The sequence below is a fragment of the Archocentrus centrarchus genome, chromosome 20 (assembly GCF_007364275.1).
Source record: "Archocentrus centrarchus isolate MPI-CPG fArcCen1 chromosome 20, fArcCen1, whole genome shotgun sequence".
Taxonomy (NCBI): Eukaryota; Metazoa; Chordata; class Actinopteri; order Cichliformes; family Cichlidae; genus Archocentrus; species Archocentrus centrarchus.
In genome coordinates this window covers 12489872-12509933 of record NC_044365.1, presented here as the reverse complement: position 1 = coordinate 12509933, position 20062 = coordinate 12489872, and the positions used below count along the sequence as shown (strand labels likewise).

At 44.5% G+C, this 20062-nt stretch overlaps 2 protein-coding genes across 2 annotated transcripts; one reads left to right on the top strand and one right to left on the bottom strand.

Moving 5' to 3' along the window:
- The first annotated feature begins 6111 nt into the window (after positions 1 to 6111).
- Positions 6112 to 8855, top strand: fzd8a (frizzled class receptor 8a). Its single transcript, XM_030757052.1, has one exon. It carries the CDS (start codon positions 6486 to 6488, stop codon positions 8301 to 8303), a length of 1818 nt encoding a protein of 605 aa, XP_030612912.1. The 5' UTR covers positions 6112 to 6485; the 3' UTR covers positions 8304 to 8855.
- A 6630-nt stretch (positions 8856 to 15485) lies between these two features.
- gjd4 (gap junction protein delta 4) lies at positions 15486 to 16911 on the bottom strand. The gene is made up of 2 exons (XM_030756080.1): positions 16848 to 16911; positions 15486 to 16678 (listed from the first exon to the last, which is right to left on the bottom strand). The coding sequence occupies exons 1-2, from the start codon at positions 16909 to 16911 to the stop codon at positions 15486 to 15488; spliced, it is 1257 nt and encodes a 418-aa protein (XP_030611940.1).
- Between the last annotated feature and the right edge of the window lie 3151 nt (positions 16912 to 20062).

The window sequence follows — 20062 nt, the reverse complement described above, 5'->3', positions numbered from 1 at the left end:
CATCAGTGTCCTACTGGCTGGCCTTGGGGAGCCTGATTTTTCTCTCACCGACACACATTTACACAAACACCACCCACCCAAGAGTCGGTCGTGCCCCCGGCTTGTCGCAGATGTTTGCCAGAGAGCTTTAAATAGTAATATTCAAATAGTAATATTATGCTGGGAACCGTCTCCCAAATAAAATCTGTCTCACAGTATCCAGTGTAAGCCCAGTGTGATAGTTAGATTAATACTGTAAATAAAGCCCACGTTTACATAAATAAACATGTCTTAATCAGACTGCTAATGAGCAGTAAGGGATGCCCAGGATAGCTCGCTAGGGGCACCGCTCGGCCTCTGATGTGCACAGCGAGAGAGATCAGGGGGGTTTGATCGGAGCCCGCCAAGAACGAGTCACAAACTCCACAAGGTCATTTGTGTTTTACACATCTGCTACCTCTCTGCTTCTCCGTCTCTCACCTTCTGGATATGGTTTCCCACTTCCCTACCTTGTCGTTTTCTGCCTCTCACTCTCTCCCTCCTTCTGTCTGGCGGTCATCCTTGCCCTCGCCATCTGTTTCTTGGTACGCCACACACGGAGACGGAGGGAGGTAGGGACATGGTGCTGCTGAGACGAAAAGCGAGGAAGGAAAACACTGTGCAAGCTTCCACGGATATTTCAAGAGCCTTTGGAGCTATGTTCTGGGACTGCTTTCACAGAAACTGCATATAGAAGATGAAGTTTCTCTGCGCCACAAAGCTAATTCTTGGAAATATTAAATTATTTAAAAGTAACATGTTTAAAAATTTGAACAAATATTGGACATTTTACTTGAAGTGTGGCAGTTTGTCCGCACCAGCCACTTCAAGGGCCCGCTAGCCAGGCAAACTCATTTGCCACTCATCTGCGTATACTCATTTACTTAAGGCCGTGTGTCTCTGTAGATTTAGTGTGTGGGCATGCTCTATTAGCAGCAAATAAAGATTTAGTTTGTTTTATAAGTTTGAAAATTACTACAGCAACCTATTGTCCAGGTAGGCTGTGATCTGATGGATTTTCTGGAACCCATGTGGAGTTTAACGCGTCTTTCATTCACTGTCTTTCTGCATTATATTACACATGAAATCCATCACAACCCCGATATTTGAATTATAGCATCTTATGCTTATGCAAAAATCTGACCAAATCAACATTATGAGACTCTCCTCAGACAATGCTTTCCTTTTCTAGCTTATAGCAGCTGACATGAAGCGACATTAAAAATTTGAGCTGAGGTTAAAGGACCACAGGTAGAGGTGGAATAGGGCCTCAAAGACTGCATGAATAGTAATGAGACAAGTTAATTAGGAGGAATCGCTTCGTCTTCCCTCCCCATAGAATTGAAGGTAGACACGTCGCGACCCCTGCGACCCCCCCCCCCCCCCCTGCGGTGCGGTCAGGATCGGCCCCCGAAGCAAGCAGGCCGTCGGTCTGCTCTGTGTGTTACAACAACAACAGCGACAGGCCACGGCGCACAAAAAATGAAATTATCACCTCCAGGAACCAAAGACAAGTGTTCCACCCCATGTGTTGGAACCAGATGGCGAGTCTACCTGCTTAAGTGTCGCCCATGTGTCGTTGCAGGCACGCAGGCCTCGTCTCTTGTTACACCCAGGGTTTAAAAAAAAAAAAATCCCCTCCCGCTATTATATAGGCTTGTGTGTGTGTGTGTGTGTTGCCAGAGCAGGAGAATCCTCTGTGGGCTCACTTACCTTTCTGGATGGAAAGAACAAGTCGCAGGCTGTTTTACAAGAGGGGAGATAAATCTAACAGGAGTGTCAAGTATCAGGTGTGACAGCAGCCAACAACAGACCTCTGCTGGCTGCCCAGATTCTTGCTGCATGGGATGACTTAAAATGCCAAACAATAACTCACATACACACATTCGCTTAGCTAAGGGACAGCAGCCAACATGTTCTTTGGCTGCAGGAGAACGGTGCAGAGCCATTTCACCGAGACAGCGCTGGACTTCTAATTAGTCGAGGAAGAAGGGGGGGTCAGTTTTAGTCAGTTTTACAGATGTTTGTGACAGAATGCAACTGATTTACAGCCTTGTACTCAATTTCACCGCTTATGTCAAAGAATAGCAACCAAGTCTGATCAAACTATGTTTTCAGATGATTACAGGTGGACCAAGTACATAACCATCCATCGCTGACATTACTGATATAGTAGCAGTGAATAGAGGTTTGTGTACCATTTTTTGAATGAGGCTCTCCTGTAAACAGTTTATAAAGTGCAACTTCTTCATGTGTTATTAGTTAAAAAAGCATTTTCCACTATTTCTATTTTTAGAGACATTGTAGCCAAATAGCAATTACAACTTTTAATCTGCCAAGTTGAGAAAACTCTCTTAGGTTGCTGTATGTGATTATAATGTCACCGTCCTGTGAAAGCTGTCATACATCAAAGACATCAAAGATTTTCTCACGGAGGAAGGGGACGGGGATACTAGTGCAAGTTTTAAGATGTGGTTTGCTTTGGACATCAACCAAATGATGTTAGTCTAAAAATACATGCAAAATGTTTTCTAATAGGCCACCATGTCTGCAGCTGTAAATGTTAATATATTTTTAAAAAAAGGCTTTTCATTTGTCGTGTCTGTTAAAAATGTTACCGACACAACCTTGGCTCCCGATCTCTGGGAATTTGACACAATCTGGCAACACAAAAGCTGCTGTCATTAATTATGACTGATTTATAATACAGGAGTTATAAAGTTATGCCTCTTCTAGCTGTAGTGCCTCGTTGGGGAATGAGTTTTGTTTGTGGGGTTAACAGCTTTAAAAATGCTTTAAAAACAGCAGCCTCTCTTTCCACACGATGAAAAGCATATCTGCAAAATATGATTCCAGCTTTTAAGTGTGGACACCCTTTAATTCTTTTGCATCACTTCCCTCTTTTGTTGCCGTTCACTAAGAAGAATTGCAGGCTGTTAGGGCGTGTAAATATAATAACTATAAGGAGACTAATATTTCAAGCCCTAAACCTCCAGGAAAATGAAGTTCAGTTCGAGCAGCTTCCTCTCTTTATAATGAAGGTTGCCTTGTGATGCCTTGTTAATAGAAGATGTGATTCTCTCACTTAGTTTATACTTTTCACTCTGCACCCACAGAGAGGGGCTATAGGGAAGGATTTACAGGGGCCGCCTGTCCTCCCAGCAGGAGGTTGATTAGAGGGGCCGGCTGTGTTTGTTAAAGTAATGGGCCCTAGGTGAGTTAATTCACAGGGTACACGCTGCACACTCTGTCACCTCAGGAGTGCCCCGGTGGAAGGGGGGTGGGGAAGGGGGGGGGGGGGGGTGGTAGGGGCTGGGACTCTGAGGGGGAGGGAGGTGCCCAGCTCTCTCCAAAATCCCCTCAGCCTTGCTCCATCTCCTCCAGCTCCACCTGAAAGTGATTACCAGGCCAGCCATGAGCAAACAAGCCCCATATGGAGGGTCTATAGTGGGGGCCAGTGCTGGAGCCTGGGGAGCCCTCCTCCACCTCTTTGGAAAGAAGAGGCCTGAGCAAACACAGCTAATGAAGTCTTAACAAGCAGCCCCCGGGTTAGCGCGAGCCCGCTAAATGCCACCGAGGCTCTTGGAATTGTGTCCAGCAGATTGGCTAAATCTCCTCGAAGCTTTCCTTTACAAGATAAAGTTGCATTAGCATATCTCTGTCTCACCATCTCTGAGGTAAGTCCAGGATTTGGCAAGCAGTCACACTTGATGGGCTTCCTTTTTTCAGTGGCAGCACTTGATTCTGACAGACAGAGCAGGGCTTTAAACTGCACACATTAACTTTGGATCTCGACATGATTGTGGATTTTATTCATTGGTCACAGAGTGTTTTTTTTCAAGGCTTTAGTCTGGAGGGATATTTTCTCACAGCATGCAGCCCGGCGCTGCAAATAGGACACGAGTGCACTTCCTCAGAGTAAATCATTATCTCCGTCCACAACGCCCTCTCTCACCCTCATCTAACCTCCCTCTGCTCCCTCCATCACTCTCCCACACTGTGACCAGCACCTTACCTTCACTCCCTTTTTATTACATGCCCTCTTTTTTTTTTTCTTTTTTTTTTCCACACATCTCAAATTCCACAGTTTGTTATTGGGAAAATATCACACCATCCATCGTGTGCACAAACGTACACACATACCTCCACAGCTCTGGCTGGCTCAAGTCTTGTTTCCTAATCAAAAGCAAACAGCCATTAACAGAGCTCCTTCCTTGTTATCTCACACCGGCGAGTCACTTAATCAGTCTGTGTTCTCCTGATGCTCAGCTCACTCCGGCTTATGTTATCCTTTCAGTGAGTCAAGTCTGCACCTTTTTTTTTTTTTTTTTTAAGTTGCCTCACATGATAAAGACCTGGCTCCACTCCAAACACAATAAACTCCAGCACCATGACCACCACACACCAGTCCCAGCACACAACGCTGCATTATGTTTGGATAGGAAACCAGGAAGAAGATGCTTTAAAAAATAAAAAATAAATAAATTAAAAATACTGTGAGACCACACATTAACTTTTTAGCACACAAACTCTTTCTGGAAGTCTCTGTGTGTGTGTGTGTGTGTGTGTGTGTGTGTGTGTGTGTGTGTGTGTGTGTGTGTGTGTGTGTGTGTGCACAGAGTCTATTCAAAGACACCTCTCTCTTGTTGGTGAAACGGAGGTCGTGTTTCGAGCAGATGTGCTGATCACATCCCTGCTTCTGTTTTCCATCTTATGGTTAGTGAGAATTATACAACAGTTAGATTAAAGTGTGCATCTGCTGAATGCAAAAACAGCTTCCTAATGTTACAAACAAGTTCATCTTATCAGTGATGTATCTTCAGAGTGGATTCCATTTTTTTTTTTTTTCCTGAAGAACATCTGGAACATCTGCTCTCTAGGCTAGTTTTAAACAGTCAGACCAGTATTAAATGCAACACATTTAATACTGCCTTTAATTCCCGTATAATAAATTATATAGTGTCGATTTTTATTCATATTTTGTGAAATATTTTTGATATTGCCTGGCAGCAAGTTCTGCTCTTGTATGAAGGAGCTTCAGTGCTTTTATTTATGCACTGATGTGTGAGAAAGTGTGTTTACCTACCTTGTATGAAGTTGAGCAATTTCCTCTGTGCTTTATTTTTGAATCCACATGCCGAGCGAGTCTTTATAGAAGTAACAAGAATGCTTCAGAGCAGAAATTATGTGGAGAGAGAAGAAGGGGGGAAAAAAAAATTCACTACAATGAGATTACCGTCACATCACTACAGAGATCCCCCAGACAGACTCGACAATCATGTTAACACTGATATGAGGGCTCTGACACTGTCTCACTGTGCTTGTGCCGCTCGGTCTTTGCCTCGCGCAATTACGCCTCCCGCGGAGCTCCATGCAAGCCGTTAAACGAAACATTAGCACCTCATTTAAAAAATAAAACAGCTTTTCACAAGGACAGACAGCTCCCTGGGTAGTCTTATCATGCGCAAATTAGCCAATTTACCAAACTGGCCCCCTCTCTGGCAGACACAATCATCTGCAGCCAGAGGCATCCTCCCTATGCCTGGTATGTGTTACTATTGTTGTGACGCTATCAAAGATTGTGTGTTTAAAGCAGTTACACGACAGCGGACCCCGAAGTGATTTGTGGAAAATTGTAGGTTTGTGTTCTTGCTTCTTGTGGAATTCTTTTGACTACAGAGAATTTTTACAGGAGCGCTGGGAATGTCATAAAATAATAAACAGAAAACAGACTAGTTGCACAATTATGTAACTGAGGTATTGTTTCATTCATTTAGAATCCGCAAAAAAAACAAAAAAAAAACATGCCTGTTTAGTCTCAGTACGCAGGAATCTGCGTATCTCAGTAACTTTAAGCTGAACTGTTATACTGTCACTTTCCTGAACCCGGAGCCGCAAAAAAAAAAAAAAAACCTGGCAAGACTTCTATGATCAGGAGCTATCTAACGTTTTAGGTAAGAAACTTGATTGATAGATGGGAAGCACCGCCCCCGTCGCTCTGTGATAGGAGCAGTGGCTCCGGGGGGTGTGTCCAGCCAGGCTCTCGTATATATTGGCACCGCTTCGTCTCTGAACTGATGTTTTGTATGGGAACCAGGAGCGAGGTGGGACAAGGCGACTGAATGTAGTCCCCGTGTTTTGAAGAAAGAAAGGAGGGCCACATTTCCCCGTTTGTAGCGATCGAACAGCATTGGTTGTTTTTTGTTGTTGTTTTTTTTTTGTTTGTTTTGTTTTTTTTGGGGGGGGGATAACAGACTGTGATACGGAGAGCAGCTTCCAGAAGAAGCTGGATTCTCCTCTCAGCCATCTTGAGCTCCGCTCGCCGCCCTGTAGGCTGTTTTCTCTCCTCCTCCTGCTCCTCCTCAGCCTAAAGTAAACACGGCTTGCACATTGCTTGCAACTCCGTGCAAGATCCCGAAAGAAGCGAGATGGGATCGCTGCGCAGCATCTAACCGGACTGGAGGCGAATGCAGACGTCTGAGAGGATTTATTGCTGTTTGTACCAGAGCAGAAGAAGAGGGACACGACGCGCCGGAGAGATGGACCTGTTCTGGATTTATCTGCTCCTCTCACTCGTTCTCTTTCCACGATCCAGCTGCACCACAGCCAAGGAGATCACCTGCCAGGAGATAGCTGTGCCTCTGTGCAAGGGAATCGGCTACAACTACACGTACATGCCCAACCAGTTTAACCACGACACGCAGGACGAGGCGGGACTGGAGGTGCACCAGTTCTGGCCTCTGGTTGAGATCCAGTGTTCACCGGACCTGAAGTTCTTCCTTTGCAGCATGTACACCCCGATCTGCTTGGAGGACTACAAAAAACCTCTCCCCCCGTGCCGGAGCGTGTGCGAAAGAGCTCGGGCTGGTTGTGCGCCTCTCATGAGGCAGTACGGATTTCCCTGGCCGGACAGGATGAGGTGTGACCTGCTGCCGGTGCAGGGCAACCCAGACACGCTGTGCATGGACTACAACAGAACTGATTCAACAACAGTGTCTCCTGTACTCTCCAAACCCACCAACCACCCAGGTAAGGGTTACAATCCATCTAAAAATAAGCCTGGCAGACCCGGCGCGCCGGGGAAATACAAGCCGCCCACTGCTCCGTGTGAGCCGGGATGCACATGTTTGGAGCCCATGGTGCCGGTGAACACGGAACGTCACCCACTATACAACCGGGTCAAAACCGGACAGATCACAAACTGCGCCATGCCGTGCCACAATCCCTATTTTACGCACGACGAAAGAGCGTTCACCGCGTTTTGGATTGGACTTTGGTCAGTGTTGTGCTTCGTGTCAACCTTTGCCACTGTCGCCACTTTCCTCATCGACATGGAGCGCTTCAAGTACCCGGAGAGACCCATCATCTTCCTCTCAGCGTGTTACATGTTCGTGTCAGTGGGCTACATCGTCAGACTGATCGCCGGACACGAGAAAGTGGCGTGTAACCGGGAGTTCGACATGGAGCACATCCACTACGAAACAACCGGCCCCGCGCTTTGCACCGTGGTCTTTCTCCTTATTTACTTTTTCGGAATGGCCAGCTCCATATGGTGGGTCATCCTCTCCCTGACCTGGTTCCTCGCAGCCGGGATGAAGTGGGGCAACGAGGCGATCGCCAGTTACTCTCAGTACTTTCACTTGGCCGCCTGGCTCATCCCCAGCATGAAGTCCATCGCGGTCCTGGCGCTGAGCTCCGTGGATGGAGACTCAGTGGCTGGCATCTGCTACGTGGGGAACCAGAACCTGGACAATCTGCGGGGCTTCGTCCTCGCGCCTTTGGTGATTTATTTATTCATAGGCACTATGTTCCTCCTGGCTGGATTTGTGTCGCTGTTCAGGATTCGCAGCGTCATCAAGCAAGGCGGCACCAAAACTGACAAACTGGAGAAGCTCATGATTAGAATAGGCATCTTCACAGTGCTCTACACGGTGCCTGCTACTATAATAGTTGCCTGTTACTTTTACGAGCAGCACAACAGGCAGAGCTGGGAGATCACACACAACTGCTTTAACTGTTTATTAGAGCGGGACCGCAGGACTCCGGACTATGCAGTTTTTATGTTGAAATACTTCATGTGCCTTCTAGTGGGCATCACGTCCGGGGTGTGGATCTGGTCTGGAAAAACTTTAGACTCTTGGAGAACTTTCTGCACCAGGTGCTGCTGGGGCAGTAAAGGCACCAGCGGCTCCATGTACAGCGACGTGAGCACCGGACTGACGTGGAGGTCGGGCACAGCCAGCTCCGTGTCGTGCCCCAAGCAGATGCCATTGTCCCAGGTTTGAATGGGGGTTAAAATAAATAAATAAAAGCAGCTTATGGGAACTGCTAATTGTTTGGGAGATAACCCATCACTTTAGGTCTCGAGCAATTTGCATTGTAATGAACTGCTGCTCCCCACCTCTGTGGAGAGGATTGGTTGAAACAATGCGCCTGGCATTCACACAGGTTAACCCCCACCTCCCGTTCTGTTTATATGTATTAGTGATACAGAATGAGGCTTTTTACACAATCCGGGCATTACCTGCTGGAGGCAGAGAGGCAGTTTTGTTTCTAACCAGCTTCACACAAAGAGCATTTTGGGATTTTATTACCATTTTATCTACACAGTGCCAGATAACATTGTATGTCTCAATCATGTCCAAAATGGTTTAAATTAAGCCTTAATAGTGCCCAATAGTGTATTTTTACGGGTCATTCATTTTGTAATTTCAAATGTATTTATATAAAAGTTCTGTAAAAGAGAAAAAGTGTACATATGTGTATAAAAGAAAACTTTATAAGATATTGTAAATTTGTACAAAGTGTAGATGTCTCTCTTTTGTGCAGAAAGCAAATATGACCTTTATTTTGACAATAAAACATTTGATAAATCTCAATATCTGTGCAGTGTTTTCACCATGAAGAGCGAGGCTTTCTCTGTCCCACATATATACTTATTCTTTTTTTTTCTTTTTTTTTATGGTTCCTTATGGTCACCGTGTTGACGATGGCAGCAGCAATAGCAGCTTTTGAGAGTCCCAGCTAAAAACGAAGCCCTTTTAACCATCAGAGCCCGGTAATTAGAGGCAGGGGTTGAGTTGGAGCATCTCCATAATTGTTAAAGTCCTCTTCACATGCCTGCCGAAGCCTGCTTTCTTAATTTAGTAAAAGAGGGAGTGGGTGAATTGGGGAGGGGGGGGGGGGGGGGGGTATAAATGCAGGGAACGGACCCTTTTCATCTGGAGAAACTTTGATCTTTCTCTCTTTTTTTTAACAGCCTAGAATAAAGGTGGTGTGTATTACGAGTGTCTGTCTGATGTGCCAAGGTTCCCCCTAAACGTCCCCATTTGGATGCTTTGATGGACGGCCTACAATTGAAAGAGCATTTTGGAACCCCCTCGCTTCTTTAGGGGGGTTTGTCAGAGCTGAAACCTGCCAGAGCCCCTGCGTCTTGTGTTTAGCTTTTTTTTTTTTTTTTTTTTTTTTTTTGCAGGGGTCTGAATTGAAACATCTTCTCCCGCAGCTCAAGCTGTGTCAGTGAGTGCAGGGGCCTTGACATGAATGATATTGAAATCTCAATGAAAGCCCCACAGGTGGTCTGTTCACATGATCTCACATCTTAAGGCCCCTTAATCGAGGCATTTTTGCTACAAATGTATCTGGTTTGGTCCCAATTAACCCAATGCGCTGGCATAAGATGATACACTGTAACCCGGCGTAGACGTGCCTTTGATTTGCTGGTCAATGGTGACAGTGGGCTTTGTAGTGACTGTTTTGTTCCCGCTTTATTCCTTTACACTAAGACTGTAAATGTAGTGCGGACGTGCATCTGCTTGCAGCGTAAATCGGCCTCACGAATCCTGCATCACTGCCAGCCTGATGATCACTGCTGTCAGCAAAGAAGCGAAAGTAATAAAGTCTGAAGCTGAACTTGTCTCAAGATGGGGAGTGGTCTCTCTAGCTTTATTTTCTACATAGTTGGCACAGAATATCTCTGTGTAGTCTTAATATTTGCGCGAAGTCACTGAAGACCACATTTGGAAGTACACTAAAGTTATAAATAAGTTCATTAAAAATGTAAACATTGCACCCCTTCATCTCACAGTGCAAGTTCATGTTCCAAATCATCAATTTGCTGTTCTATTTTCATTAATAGTCGCGTTTTTTGTTTTAGACTTTCCGTTTGGTTTTTTGCTGTTTATCTCTCAAAATCTCATCCAAGCAGTGCGCAACTGCCAGGGTCTCAGCAGTGGGTCTGCTCTGCAGCCCCACCTGGTGGTTAAAACTGCACTGCGCAGCTCTGCATCTCTGATGCGCTGTCAAAAGTTTGCTCCAAAATTATTAAAGAAAGAATAAGAGAGTAAATACTTCCACAGTTAGTGCTTCCAGACAGTCGGGTGAAAAAGGCTTGCCTTGCTATTCCAGCAGACTGAGGTGTTACTTAGCTGTTTTTAATAATTATTTACAACTATTTATACATAATATTTGCAAGCCATCATATTTGAACCCTTTATCATATTTAAGAAACCAGCTTTATTTAGACTTTTATCAAACAATTTCAATATTTGATCATATTCAAAACTTTGGCTTCCTATTTCTACCAATAATCTATAACCGTAACTAACAATTTAACAGCTAGCCATACTTTTTTGCAAAATAATCAAGTTTTTATTCATAATTTTTATTATTTTTACTTTTAATTAACTTTTTCTGCTGAGTCTTGTTCAGGTCCACATAGTTCTTTAATAACTGTAATAGTTAGTGCTAATCTTTCCATATGCTCCTTGGCTACTGTACCTCCTGGTTGGGAGTCGCTGCTCTAAAGGTTTCCAGAGTTAGTGAACAGCATACAGCTAAACTAAGAACAAGATAGGATTTATCCCAATACTCAACATGAATTCTAATCCTAATTGCTCACTAGCACTTAGTTACTTACCTATTTTACTCAAAACCTCTAAGATACACATTAAAGTTATACCATTTTCATACATTAGTCACTAGTCTTCTCAAACCTAGTACCATTCAACACTAAACTCACACTATATTCAACATATCCACTTATTTGCCTTCACAACTCAGCTGTCCAGGCACTTTAAAAAGCTGGTCCTGTCTTGGCTGTGACATACACATTGTTATTATCATGTTGCAGCCTGTCTCCTGCATAGATTTCATTTTGGTGCATTCAGTGGCAGAAAGTGGGAGCGGTTTCACATACACGGGGCATGCCTCTCTGAATGGTAAGGTACTGAGGGGTGTTGAGTTGAGTGTGTATTTTTAGCCATCAGAGGCTACCTATTTGTTCTTTTTCAAGGCTCTTTTTTTTTTTTTTTTCTGAGTGCATCCCTGAGCTCCACTGGAGCAGAATGATAGCAAACTTAAATCTGATAAGAATCAAATCCTTCAAACAGTGAGGAAATCCAATCATGCACTCGCACTCTCTCTGATTGAATTGTCTTGTTTCCTGATCACTCGCTGCAGCCAGGAGGAACATTCTGACTTGCTGCCTATCAAATATTAATGGCAGCGTTTGATGAAAAGGCAGACAGAGGAGAGCAGAGGGGTGTTAGGCAGGTCATGCTTTTTAATACCATCGATCCCACCGATGCACTTGGGTAAAGATTTGATGTTTAATCTCAGTGCAGAGAGAGAGGATGTGCTGCAGCTGTGGACAGCAATCTTGTGATCTGTATCAGTTGTCTTTGACAAACAAATCAGCCCGTATTTATTTCTAGATTTACATAAAATTGAATCTTTAAGCACCTGTGATCCTCTTTGGTTTTTGAGAATGTTATCTAGATAATATTTGTCAGTGGAAGTGGAACAATAGCAGTAAAACTCCAGAGTTTCCTTGGGTGTGTGCATAACGCATAACAGCGACCTCGGGTTTCTGTGACCCATTAAGATTAATGTTAAAGCTGCTGACCTCCAGCTCAGGCACATTATTCCCAACTGACCATTTGAGACACCAGATGTTGGAAAATAAAGGGCCTCGAAATTCTGACAGGCTGCACGGTTACAGTTTCTAAGGGACATGAGAGCATTGTTGCAGTCTGGTTAAAGTGAACTGAGGGCGATGGTCTTAGGTCAGTCCTCGCTGTCAGTCGGAGGACTTCTTTTGAATAATGTTTGAAAAACCAGCACATCAGGTAATGAAGGTCAAACAACAGCAACATTAAAACTTGCAGTTTCTGTGCAATAAGTACATTATTCTCATGTTAGCACTTGTACTTTAACAAAGACATCAGAATAAAGGGCCGGCGCCCCGTTGGCACAGCAACAATGCCTCTGTGGTTTAGTAGTCCTTACAGTACACCCCTGCTGCCTCTTCCAATTCAAGGACCCCCACCTCCCACCCCACCCGCTCTCACACACACACAGCAGGAGCAGAACTCTGTGTTCCCTCAGTCCTTCACTGACTGACTGACTGACATGCACACAAAAGGAAAACTTCTTTCATCTCGAGCACCGACTGTTTTTCCAGATTCACTCTGAGCATGGGCGCGCTGGGGGCGAACCTTCAGCCCAACCAAAGGTGCTCAGCTCCAGTGATAAATGTAACAGAGGTCCGGTAAGGCTCAGTTCCTTATTGTTAAATCAGCACAGTTCAGTTCTTGTTTTTTGTTTTTTATAACCATGATGATTTTCATATGATTTTAAGAGGAAACAGTAACTATTAGTTTATATTAGTATAATAAATAATCAGCAAAAACACTTCACAGTATGCTGAAGAGGGCTGTGACTACTTCTGCATATGCCTCCCTGTTGTCACATTTAAATGCAATAACCATCTGTGTACACTTGAGGGAGCCATCAGCTAAATGTACTCTTGTCCTGCAGCTGGCCATATTTAACAAACTAGACAAAAAGTTAGAATAAATACAAAATACACTCTGTAGAGAAAATAGAGAGCACAGAAAGATGCTAAAGTTTGCTGCAAGCTTAAAGCAAAAAAATAAAATAAAAAAATCAACTAAAAAGTATTTAAGAAGAATAGCTGAATAGCAAAATGCTCATTTTGTGGTACTCTACAGATTATTGTGTTCCGTGCTTGATCGGGATAGGGAAAAGAAAATAATCTTTTTTTTTTTTAGCAGTAAATAATTTTTATTTATAAAGTGTTCAGAGATTTCTGATGTCACAGGAAACAGGAAGGCAGTGAGTGAAGTGATCCATCTCACAAAGTGAAGATGAGTGGACCTCTCAAAAGCAGGAGCCTTTAATGTCTCACTGGAGATTGTTTTGATTTTGGTTGCTCTGGTCTCTTTGTGTTCTGTACTCACATGAGGTGGAAGGCTTCTGTTAGTCAGAGATGCTACATAATAGGGAATAATCAGAACTACATCCAACTATATGTTCTTAAAGATCTAAATGAAGGACAGCAGGCGGTTTCAATTCATGAGAGCGACATAAACTTCTTCTGAACCTGAGTTCAGTTTACCAGTGGAAAAGGAAGAGGTTCGAAGTGTTCTGTCTGCGGCTAAAATAATATAATCAGAGCTAAATCTACGAGTTATATAATTAATCTTTTGTAGAGCAGCATCACTCATCTGGCAGAGTCATAATGAGTACCCAGTGAGACCCACTGGAGGCCTCATTGAGAAAAATAACTTGTAGACTCGAGGCAGCTGTAACAAGAACATACTGAATTCACTGCAGTGGAGCAGAGCATCACATAATAAACAGCCTGCTAACAGTGCTTACTGAACGAGGAGCTGCAGTGCATGCACCTGCAGACGACATACCGATGCGCCTGATTGTTTCCACTGTGTGCTTAATTTCTCCCAGACATTTTTTAAACTAATATGTCTGCAAAACAAATCATTTTGAGATGATCAGTGATAATATACGCAACTTGGGTTTTTATTCCTACATTATTTTATCCTTGCAATGCAATAATGCAGCGCACATGGTTAAGGTTTTGATAGTACCAGAGAGCAGCTGGTTCCGTTTAAGGCAGCATTTCACATTCTGCGTCACTGGAGGGCAGCAGGATTTCACACTGTAGCGTTGGTGCAGAGACTTCGGCACAATGGAAGGGAGCAACTGTAAAGCGCTGTGAAAAGTTCGTCTTCGGTGTGATTACAATTTTAATATAAATTCACGTACATGTTTGAGAGTCAGTGAGTGAAACATAAAAATCCAGCAATCAGTTCTCACTTCAAAAAGAAATCCACATCATGAAGCTGGGCATGAATTCCTTTGATGGAAGATAAAAAAAAATTTTCTTCAAGTATGCAAAAAAAAAAAAAAAAAAAGGCACATAAACATGTGCAATATTTGAACAAAACTGTGTAATTCAAAACGTGATTTACTTTTGGCATCGTTTTCAATTAAGAGTTCTGGTGAAAGAGTCCCTAATTTGGTCTGATGAAAACCTCCTGCGGTCGCCCGTAAGACAGCAGCGGCACCCTGTAGCCAGGTGAGACATGAGGCTCAGAGCGTTTGTTGTCACCTTCAAAAAGACCTCAAGAGGACAAAGATCAAGAGCTATCCTTTTACACAAAGACTGGCCCCTCAGCGACAGAGAAACACAATCGAGAGCGACGCTGACGATTTACTGCTCCACACTCATGCCTTCAGTGTGAATTCATCCACGGAGTTGAAAGGGGGAAAAAAAAAAAGGCTGGCTACACTGGTCACATTTCAGAGGAGAAGAACGTGTTATCATAATTTCTGCGATTGAAATGTGTCACAGTGGTTTGCTCGTGTCTGGCCCACATTAACCTGAGCTTTGATCAAAGTGCAACCAAAGCTGCAGCAAAGGCACGCACAGATAACCTGAAGGGCAACACAAAACCCTCCTTCGCAAGGGCTCCGCTGTGCTCTATTTCTAGTGTCAGCTTATGTTAAGGTTTGTATTCCTCCTAAGCTCCGTGAGGCCCTGAAATAGAGTGACAAGCTGTCTCCATAAATACAGGGCCCCTATGGGAGAACATAATTGCTTTGTGATCTTATATCGGCCTTCATGGTGTCCTTCACTTCTGTGGAGGAATCCTATTCTGTTCTGTACGGGTGGTAACAGCACTTTAGTGAGATTACTGCCTTCCATTTAGGCCATTCCAAAAGGTCACCCAGAGGCTGCTTGTGTCTGCTCTGACCCTGGGGACCCCGATGCAGAAGGCAGAGCTTGATGGTGGTAAATAAAGAGGCACTGAGGTGGTGGTGGTGGTGGGGGCTGCCTTTGTTTGTGAAAGGGGTAAAACCAACATGGGGATAAAACAGGTGGGCTGCACTCTTTTAGATTGTTTCAGGGATCAGGTTTGCTCAAGGACACTGCCGTTCCTGACTTGCTTTGTCACTGGACCAGTGCTCACCAAAGAAGCAGTGCTCACCAAAGGAGAGGTGGCCTGATGGTATGATAAAAATTATAGCAAATAGGAGTCTAAGGTGTCTGGTGAATGCCATTTTAGATTCTTCTTAGGGTGACAGTGCAGTCAGATGGTGGAATATGGACCCCAGTTGTTGTTGTTTCAATGACATTAAAGTCATACCCACTCTGATCGTTTCTCCTGCCCGTCATCATTGGTCTGTAGCTCTGTGCCGCTGCCCAGCTCAACCAGTGTATACTGACCCACCTTCCTGGTACAGATCGCTGTTGCTGTGGAAATATCCCCGATTGGGGCCGATGCCCCCACAGAGGGCAACCCAAGGTCACGTCTGGGTGGAGGTGGAGGTTTGAGTCGGCCCCGTTTGCTAACACGAATGGATCGGGGTGTTCCCATGGGCTCCAGGGGGCAGAGAGCCACCTCACTGCCAGTCCTTTCTGGAACATCCTCTTGGGAAACTGAGTCTGCATTGTTCCCATTGGTGGTGCAGCCCAGTGGTCCTAGAGAACGAGGGAGAGAGCAACGCTCCGTGGAGGGTAATTCCTGACCTAAATTGCATATCCCTCCTCCACAAGAGCCCTTGCTGCCTCTCCTCTTCTGGAACCGCCCCGCTTGACTGGTTTGTGCTTCTCGCTCTTGGTCGTTCCCCTTGGACACTCCTCCTGCTGAAAGGAAACATTGCTCTTCTTCAAATATTTTCTCCACCATCATCTTCCTCTTGCTCTTCTGTCTCACGGAGCGCTTGATGGCACAAATAAAATCCAGCACATTTAGGAAAAGGCACAGAGCAGCCACACCGAGCATAACGTTGAGCATCACGGTCTTCTCAGTGGGCCTGGAGATGTAGCAGTCCACCTGGGTAGTGCAGGGAGGATGCTGGCACAGAAACCTCCTGGGGATGTAGAAACCAAACAGATAGTAGTGAGCTGCTCCAAAGCCTGCTTCCAGCAGTGTCCTGAACATCAGATGGAGGATGTAGGCTCCAGTGAAGCACCGGGCACGCCCTCGCTGCTCTACTATGAGAGGCATCTTGTTGAACTGCTCCTGGTGGATCTTAAGCAGCTGAAAGGCTTTGGTTTGTTTCTGTGAGCTCAGGTCCATTGTGAGGGTTTCTGAGACCTTATGGACCACGTAGACGACAAAGATGATGTAAGGGATACACAAGGTGACAAGCTGCACCAGCCAGAAGCGGAAGAGCGAAATAGGAGAAAACAGATCGTAGCAGACGTTAGCGCAGCCAGGCTGGATGGTGTTACACACAAATCTCTCCTGCTCGTCCTGGTAGAGAGGGTAACCGGCAAAGAGGAGGATCAGGACACGGAGGAAGATCATCGTAATGAGCCACACCTTTCCTGTGGGGGAAAAAAAAAAAAAAATTAAGGTGATTTTTGATTCCCCCAAACATCTGGGGGGAAAAAAAGAGATTTGCTCTCATGGTATTTAGTTCAACAGAAAAGCCAACATATTTCATTTTCACATAAACATCAGTAACAATTTAAACCAAAACTGAAGGCAACTCACCCATCAAAGTGATGCTGTGATTGACAGAGAAAAAGAGCACCTCTGAGGCGCTTGATCCCACCATGTCTGCCGTGCTCAAGGCCCTCCAAATTTTTCCTCTCCTCCACTTCTAGGCCAAATATGAAACCCTTTAGCCAGCACTCCACTTCCTATCTATCCACCACTTCCCTCTCAGCTTTGACCCAATCCCTGTGGTCAAAATCGGATCCGATTCATTGGAATCACCGAGGCCTCTAAAAACTGAATGACACTAACACACCAGCTTACCTCCTCCTCTGTCCCCTGCAGATAACTGTCTGTCCCCAGACAACAGAAGATGGGCGTGAGCCCCATTGTAGATCTATTCTTAACCCACTGGCAAAAGCACATCGCTGTCCTGGCATTGCAGGGATATTTTGGTCTTCTTTACAGGAGAGGAACGAGCCTCCTGGCTTACTCATTCTAAACTGCTGTATTAAGTTCTCCACCATGGCAAGCATGCTCAGACCGGCTGCTCCATAAAAATACAAGAAGTTACAGCTGCATTTTACAGTGACAAATAAAGATAACATGAAGATATGCAGACTGCGGATTTGCTGCCATGAAACATAAGCTGGTTGGAAACCGCATTTCCCCACAGCTGATGGCAGTTTATGGCTGCTAAGGATTTACTGGATGCTCCCATAATATAGGAAGGAAATAAGGCTGTGTTTAATCATTAGACTTGAGTGCAACACAGGTGTGTGCGTGTGTGTGTGTGTGTGTGTGTGTGTGTGTGTGTATATATATATATATATACAAAAAATAAACCAAATTTGCAGAAATGAGACAGATTCTCTGCTGTAACAAATCATAGCACAGATTTTCCCATGACGTTAGTGGGCTGAGGGGACACATGGGTAAAGACAGTTGGCTTGGCTCATAATCGCTACAGATCAGTGGTCATTAGCACTTCAATGCTGGCTCACACATACACACACACACACACACAAAATCCCACATGAATGGCAACACACAGACTGCTATTATGATCCACTTTTTCTGCATGTGATGGCTTTTTTCACAAGACAGCATAAGAAATTAGCACAGGTGGTCCAGCTGAGTTCAATGCAGCAGCTCAAATCACAGTTTAAGGAGCAAAATGCGGAAACTACTGCCCTCTCTGCCTCTCTGAGGAGCGGCGTGTACCTCCATCTCCACCTGATCTAAACTAGAACGTGCCATCTGCTCCGGTTGGCTAGTAAAGAGGGGTAACCATCTTAAGAAGAACTAGTGCCTTGCAGTAATCTGTAATTTAAGTCATTTCACAGTATTAAAAAAGCAAAAACCTTTCAGTCACAGAAATATAATGAAACCTTAGCATTTTATCAGGGCTGAATGTAGACCTTTGAGCACGCGTATTTCTGAGAATGAAACTCTTTGTGGCTTGAGAACATGTTGGCAATATTACAACTTTCCTCAGGAAAGCTTTCCACCCCCCCCCCCCCCCCCCCCCCCTCCCCCTCAGTTTGCAGCTTTGAAAATGAGGTGCGTTTCCCATTCAGGCTAACTGTCTTTTTTATTCCAGATTCTGCTTTTCATCATTTGTTCAATTATTTGGGAAAGTTCCCACCAAAGGAATTACCTGACCATCCAGCTGTCTCCCATCTGCCGGGGAGTGACTCATGAGACTTTTTGTTGACTCCAGTGAACATGTGTGACACACACTTTCCAAAAGAATATAAAAAGGCTTGGAAAATAGTGCAGGATACAGCACTGGACATGAAGATGCAAAGCAGGGAGAGAAATTTGCTATTTTCATTTTTCTTACTATTTTCTCTTTCTTAGTGGTCTACTGTAAAGCCCTTACATGGTAACCTGACTGGTTCTTATATAGTGGGTTTATACTCCATGTGAGTACTTAATCCAAATGCATTTGCATCAGGGCAGCATGGTGGTGCAGTGGTTAATGCTGTGCTGGGTTCAAATCCACACTGGCCCGGGGCTTTCTGTGTGGGTTTTGCACATTCTCCCTGTGTTTGGGTGGGATTTCTCTGCGTACTCTAGTTTCCTCCCACAGTCCAAAGACATGAACCAACATCACACTGGCTGCCCAGCACCACACAGACAAAAGCAAATATTACCAGGATTTGACCAGTTAATGAAATTGAGCCATTATTAATGTTACTACAGTGATGTGAAAACTTTCACAAGACTCAGTACACCCTATGATTCAATAGCTTGTAGAACCACCTTTAGCAGCAATAATTTTCTATATGACGTTATCAGTTTCTCCTTTAAATCGTTGCTTACGTTTATTGAGATTTGCAGGCATTCATTCATGCACAGCTCTCTTAAAGCCCTGCCGCAGCATTTCAGTCAGGTTAAGGTCTGAACTTTGACAGGGTCATTGCAGCACCTCCATTCTGTTCTTTTTCAGCCCTTCTATTGCAGATATCCTGCTGTGCTTGGGGTCACTGTTATGTTGCGTCAGCCTATTTCAGCCAAGATTTAGCTGTCAGACAGACGGACTCACATGTGACTCTGGAATGCTTCGGCATACAGAGTGACAGAGAGACTCGGTGACTACAAGCTGCCCAGGTCTTGTGGCTGCAAAATAAGCCCATCCACTACCGTGCTTGATAGTTGGTATGAGGTGTTTGTGCTGATATGCTGTGTTAGGTTTTCACCAAATGTGCTGCGCATTAAGGCCTGACAACCATTCCAAACAAGCCGCACTTGTTCAGTCTTTTTCTAACTGTACTGTCATGAAGTGCACCAGAGTTCGAGACTTAACTCTGGTTTTTTGCATTTTACTCTGAGCATTGAGGTGAATTTGCTGGGATGTCCACTCCTGGGAAGATTGTGGCTTTATGTTTACACCCATCTGAACACTCCAGACCAGCAAACTGCCACAACTCCTGCTTTTATAAAGTTGTTCACACCCACTGCTGATCAGTTAATCAGGTCATTTGATTAGCAGCACCTGGCTGCTACTTATGCTCTTAATTCCTATTGGAAGCAGTGAGGGTGCTCTTAGTTTTTCACAGGACTGCATAGAGTCCTGTGAAAGACTCTCTTTCAACCTGTGGCTTTCCTACTGCGACGAGTCTGCTATAAAATCTGGCCAAGTTTGCTTTAAGAATGAAGTCGAAGTTCTGCCACCAACCAGAGTTAAAATGATGTTTTTGTATTCATACATTTCTACAACTTGATGTTGTTCACCACAGATGTTTGAACACGGCTTTCGATAAAAG

Excerpts from the sequence above, each read along its gene's own strand:
- gjd4 (XM_030756080.1), bottom strand. The coding sequence starts at position 16,911 with ATGGTGGGATCAAGCGCCTCAGAGGTGCTCTTTTTCTCTGTCAATCAC. Across the intron at positions 16,679-16,847 it reads TCACAGCATCACTTTGATGG|GAAAGGTGTGGCTCATTACG; the intron begins GTGAGTTGCCTT and ends TTTCCCCCACAG.
- fzd8a (XM_030757052.1), top strand. The coding sequence starts at position 6,486 with ATGCAGACGTCTGAGAGGATTTATTGCTGTTTGTACCAGAGCAGAAGA.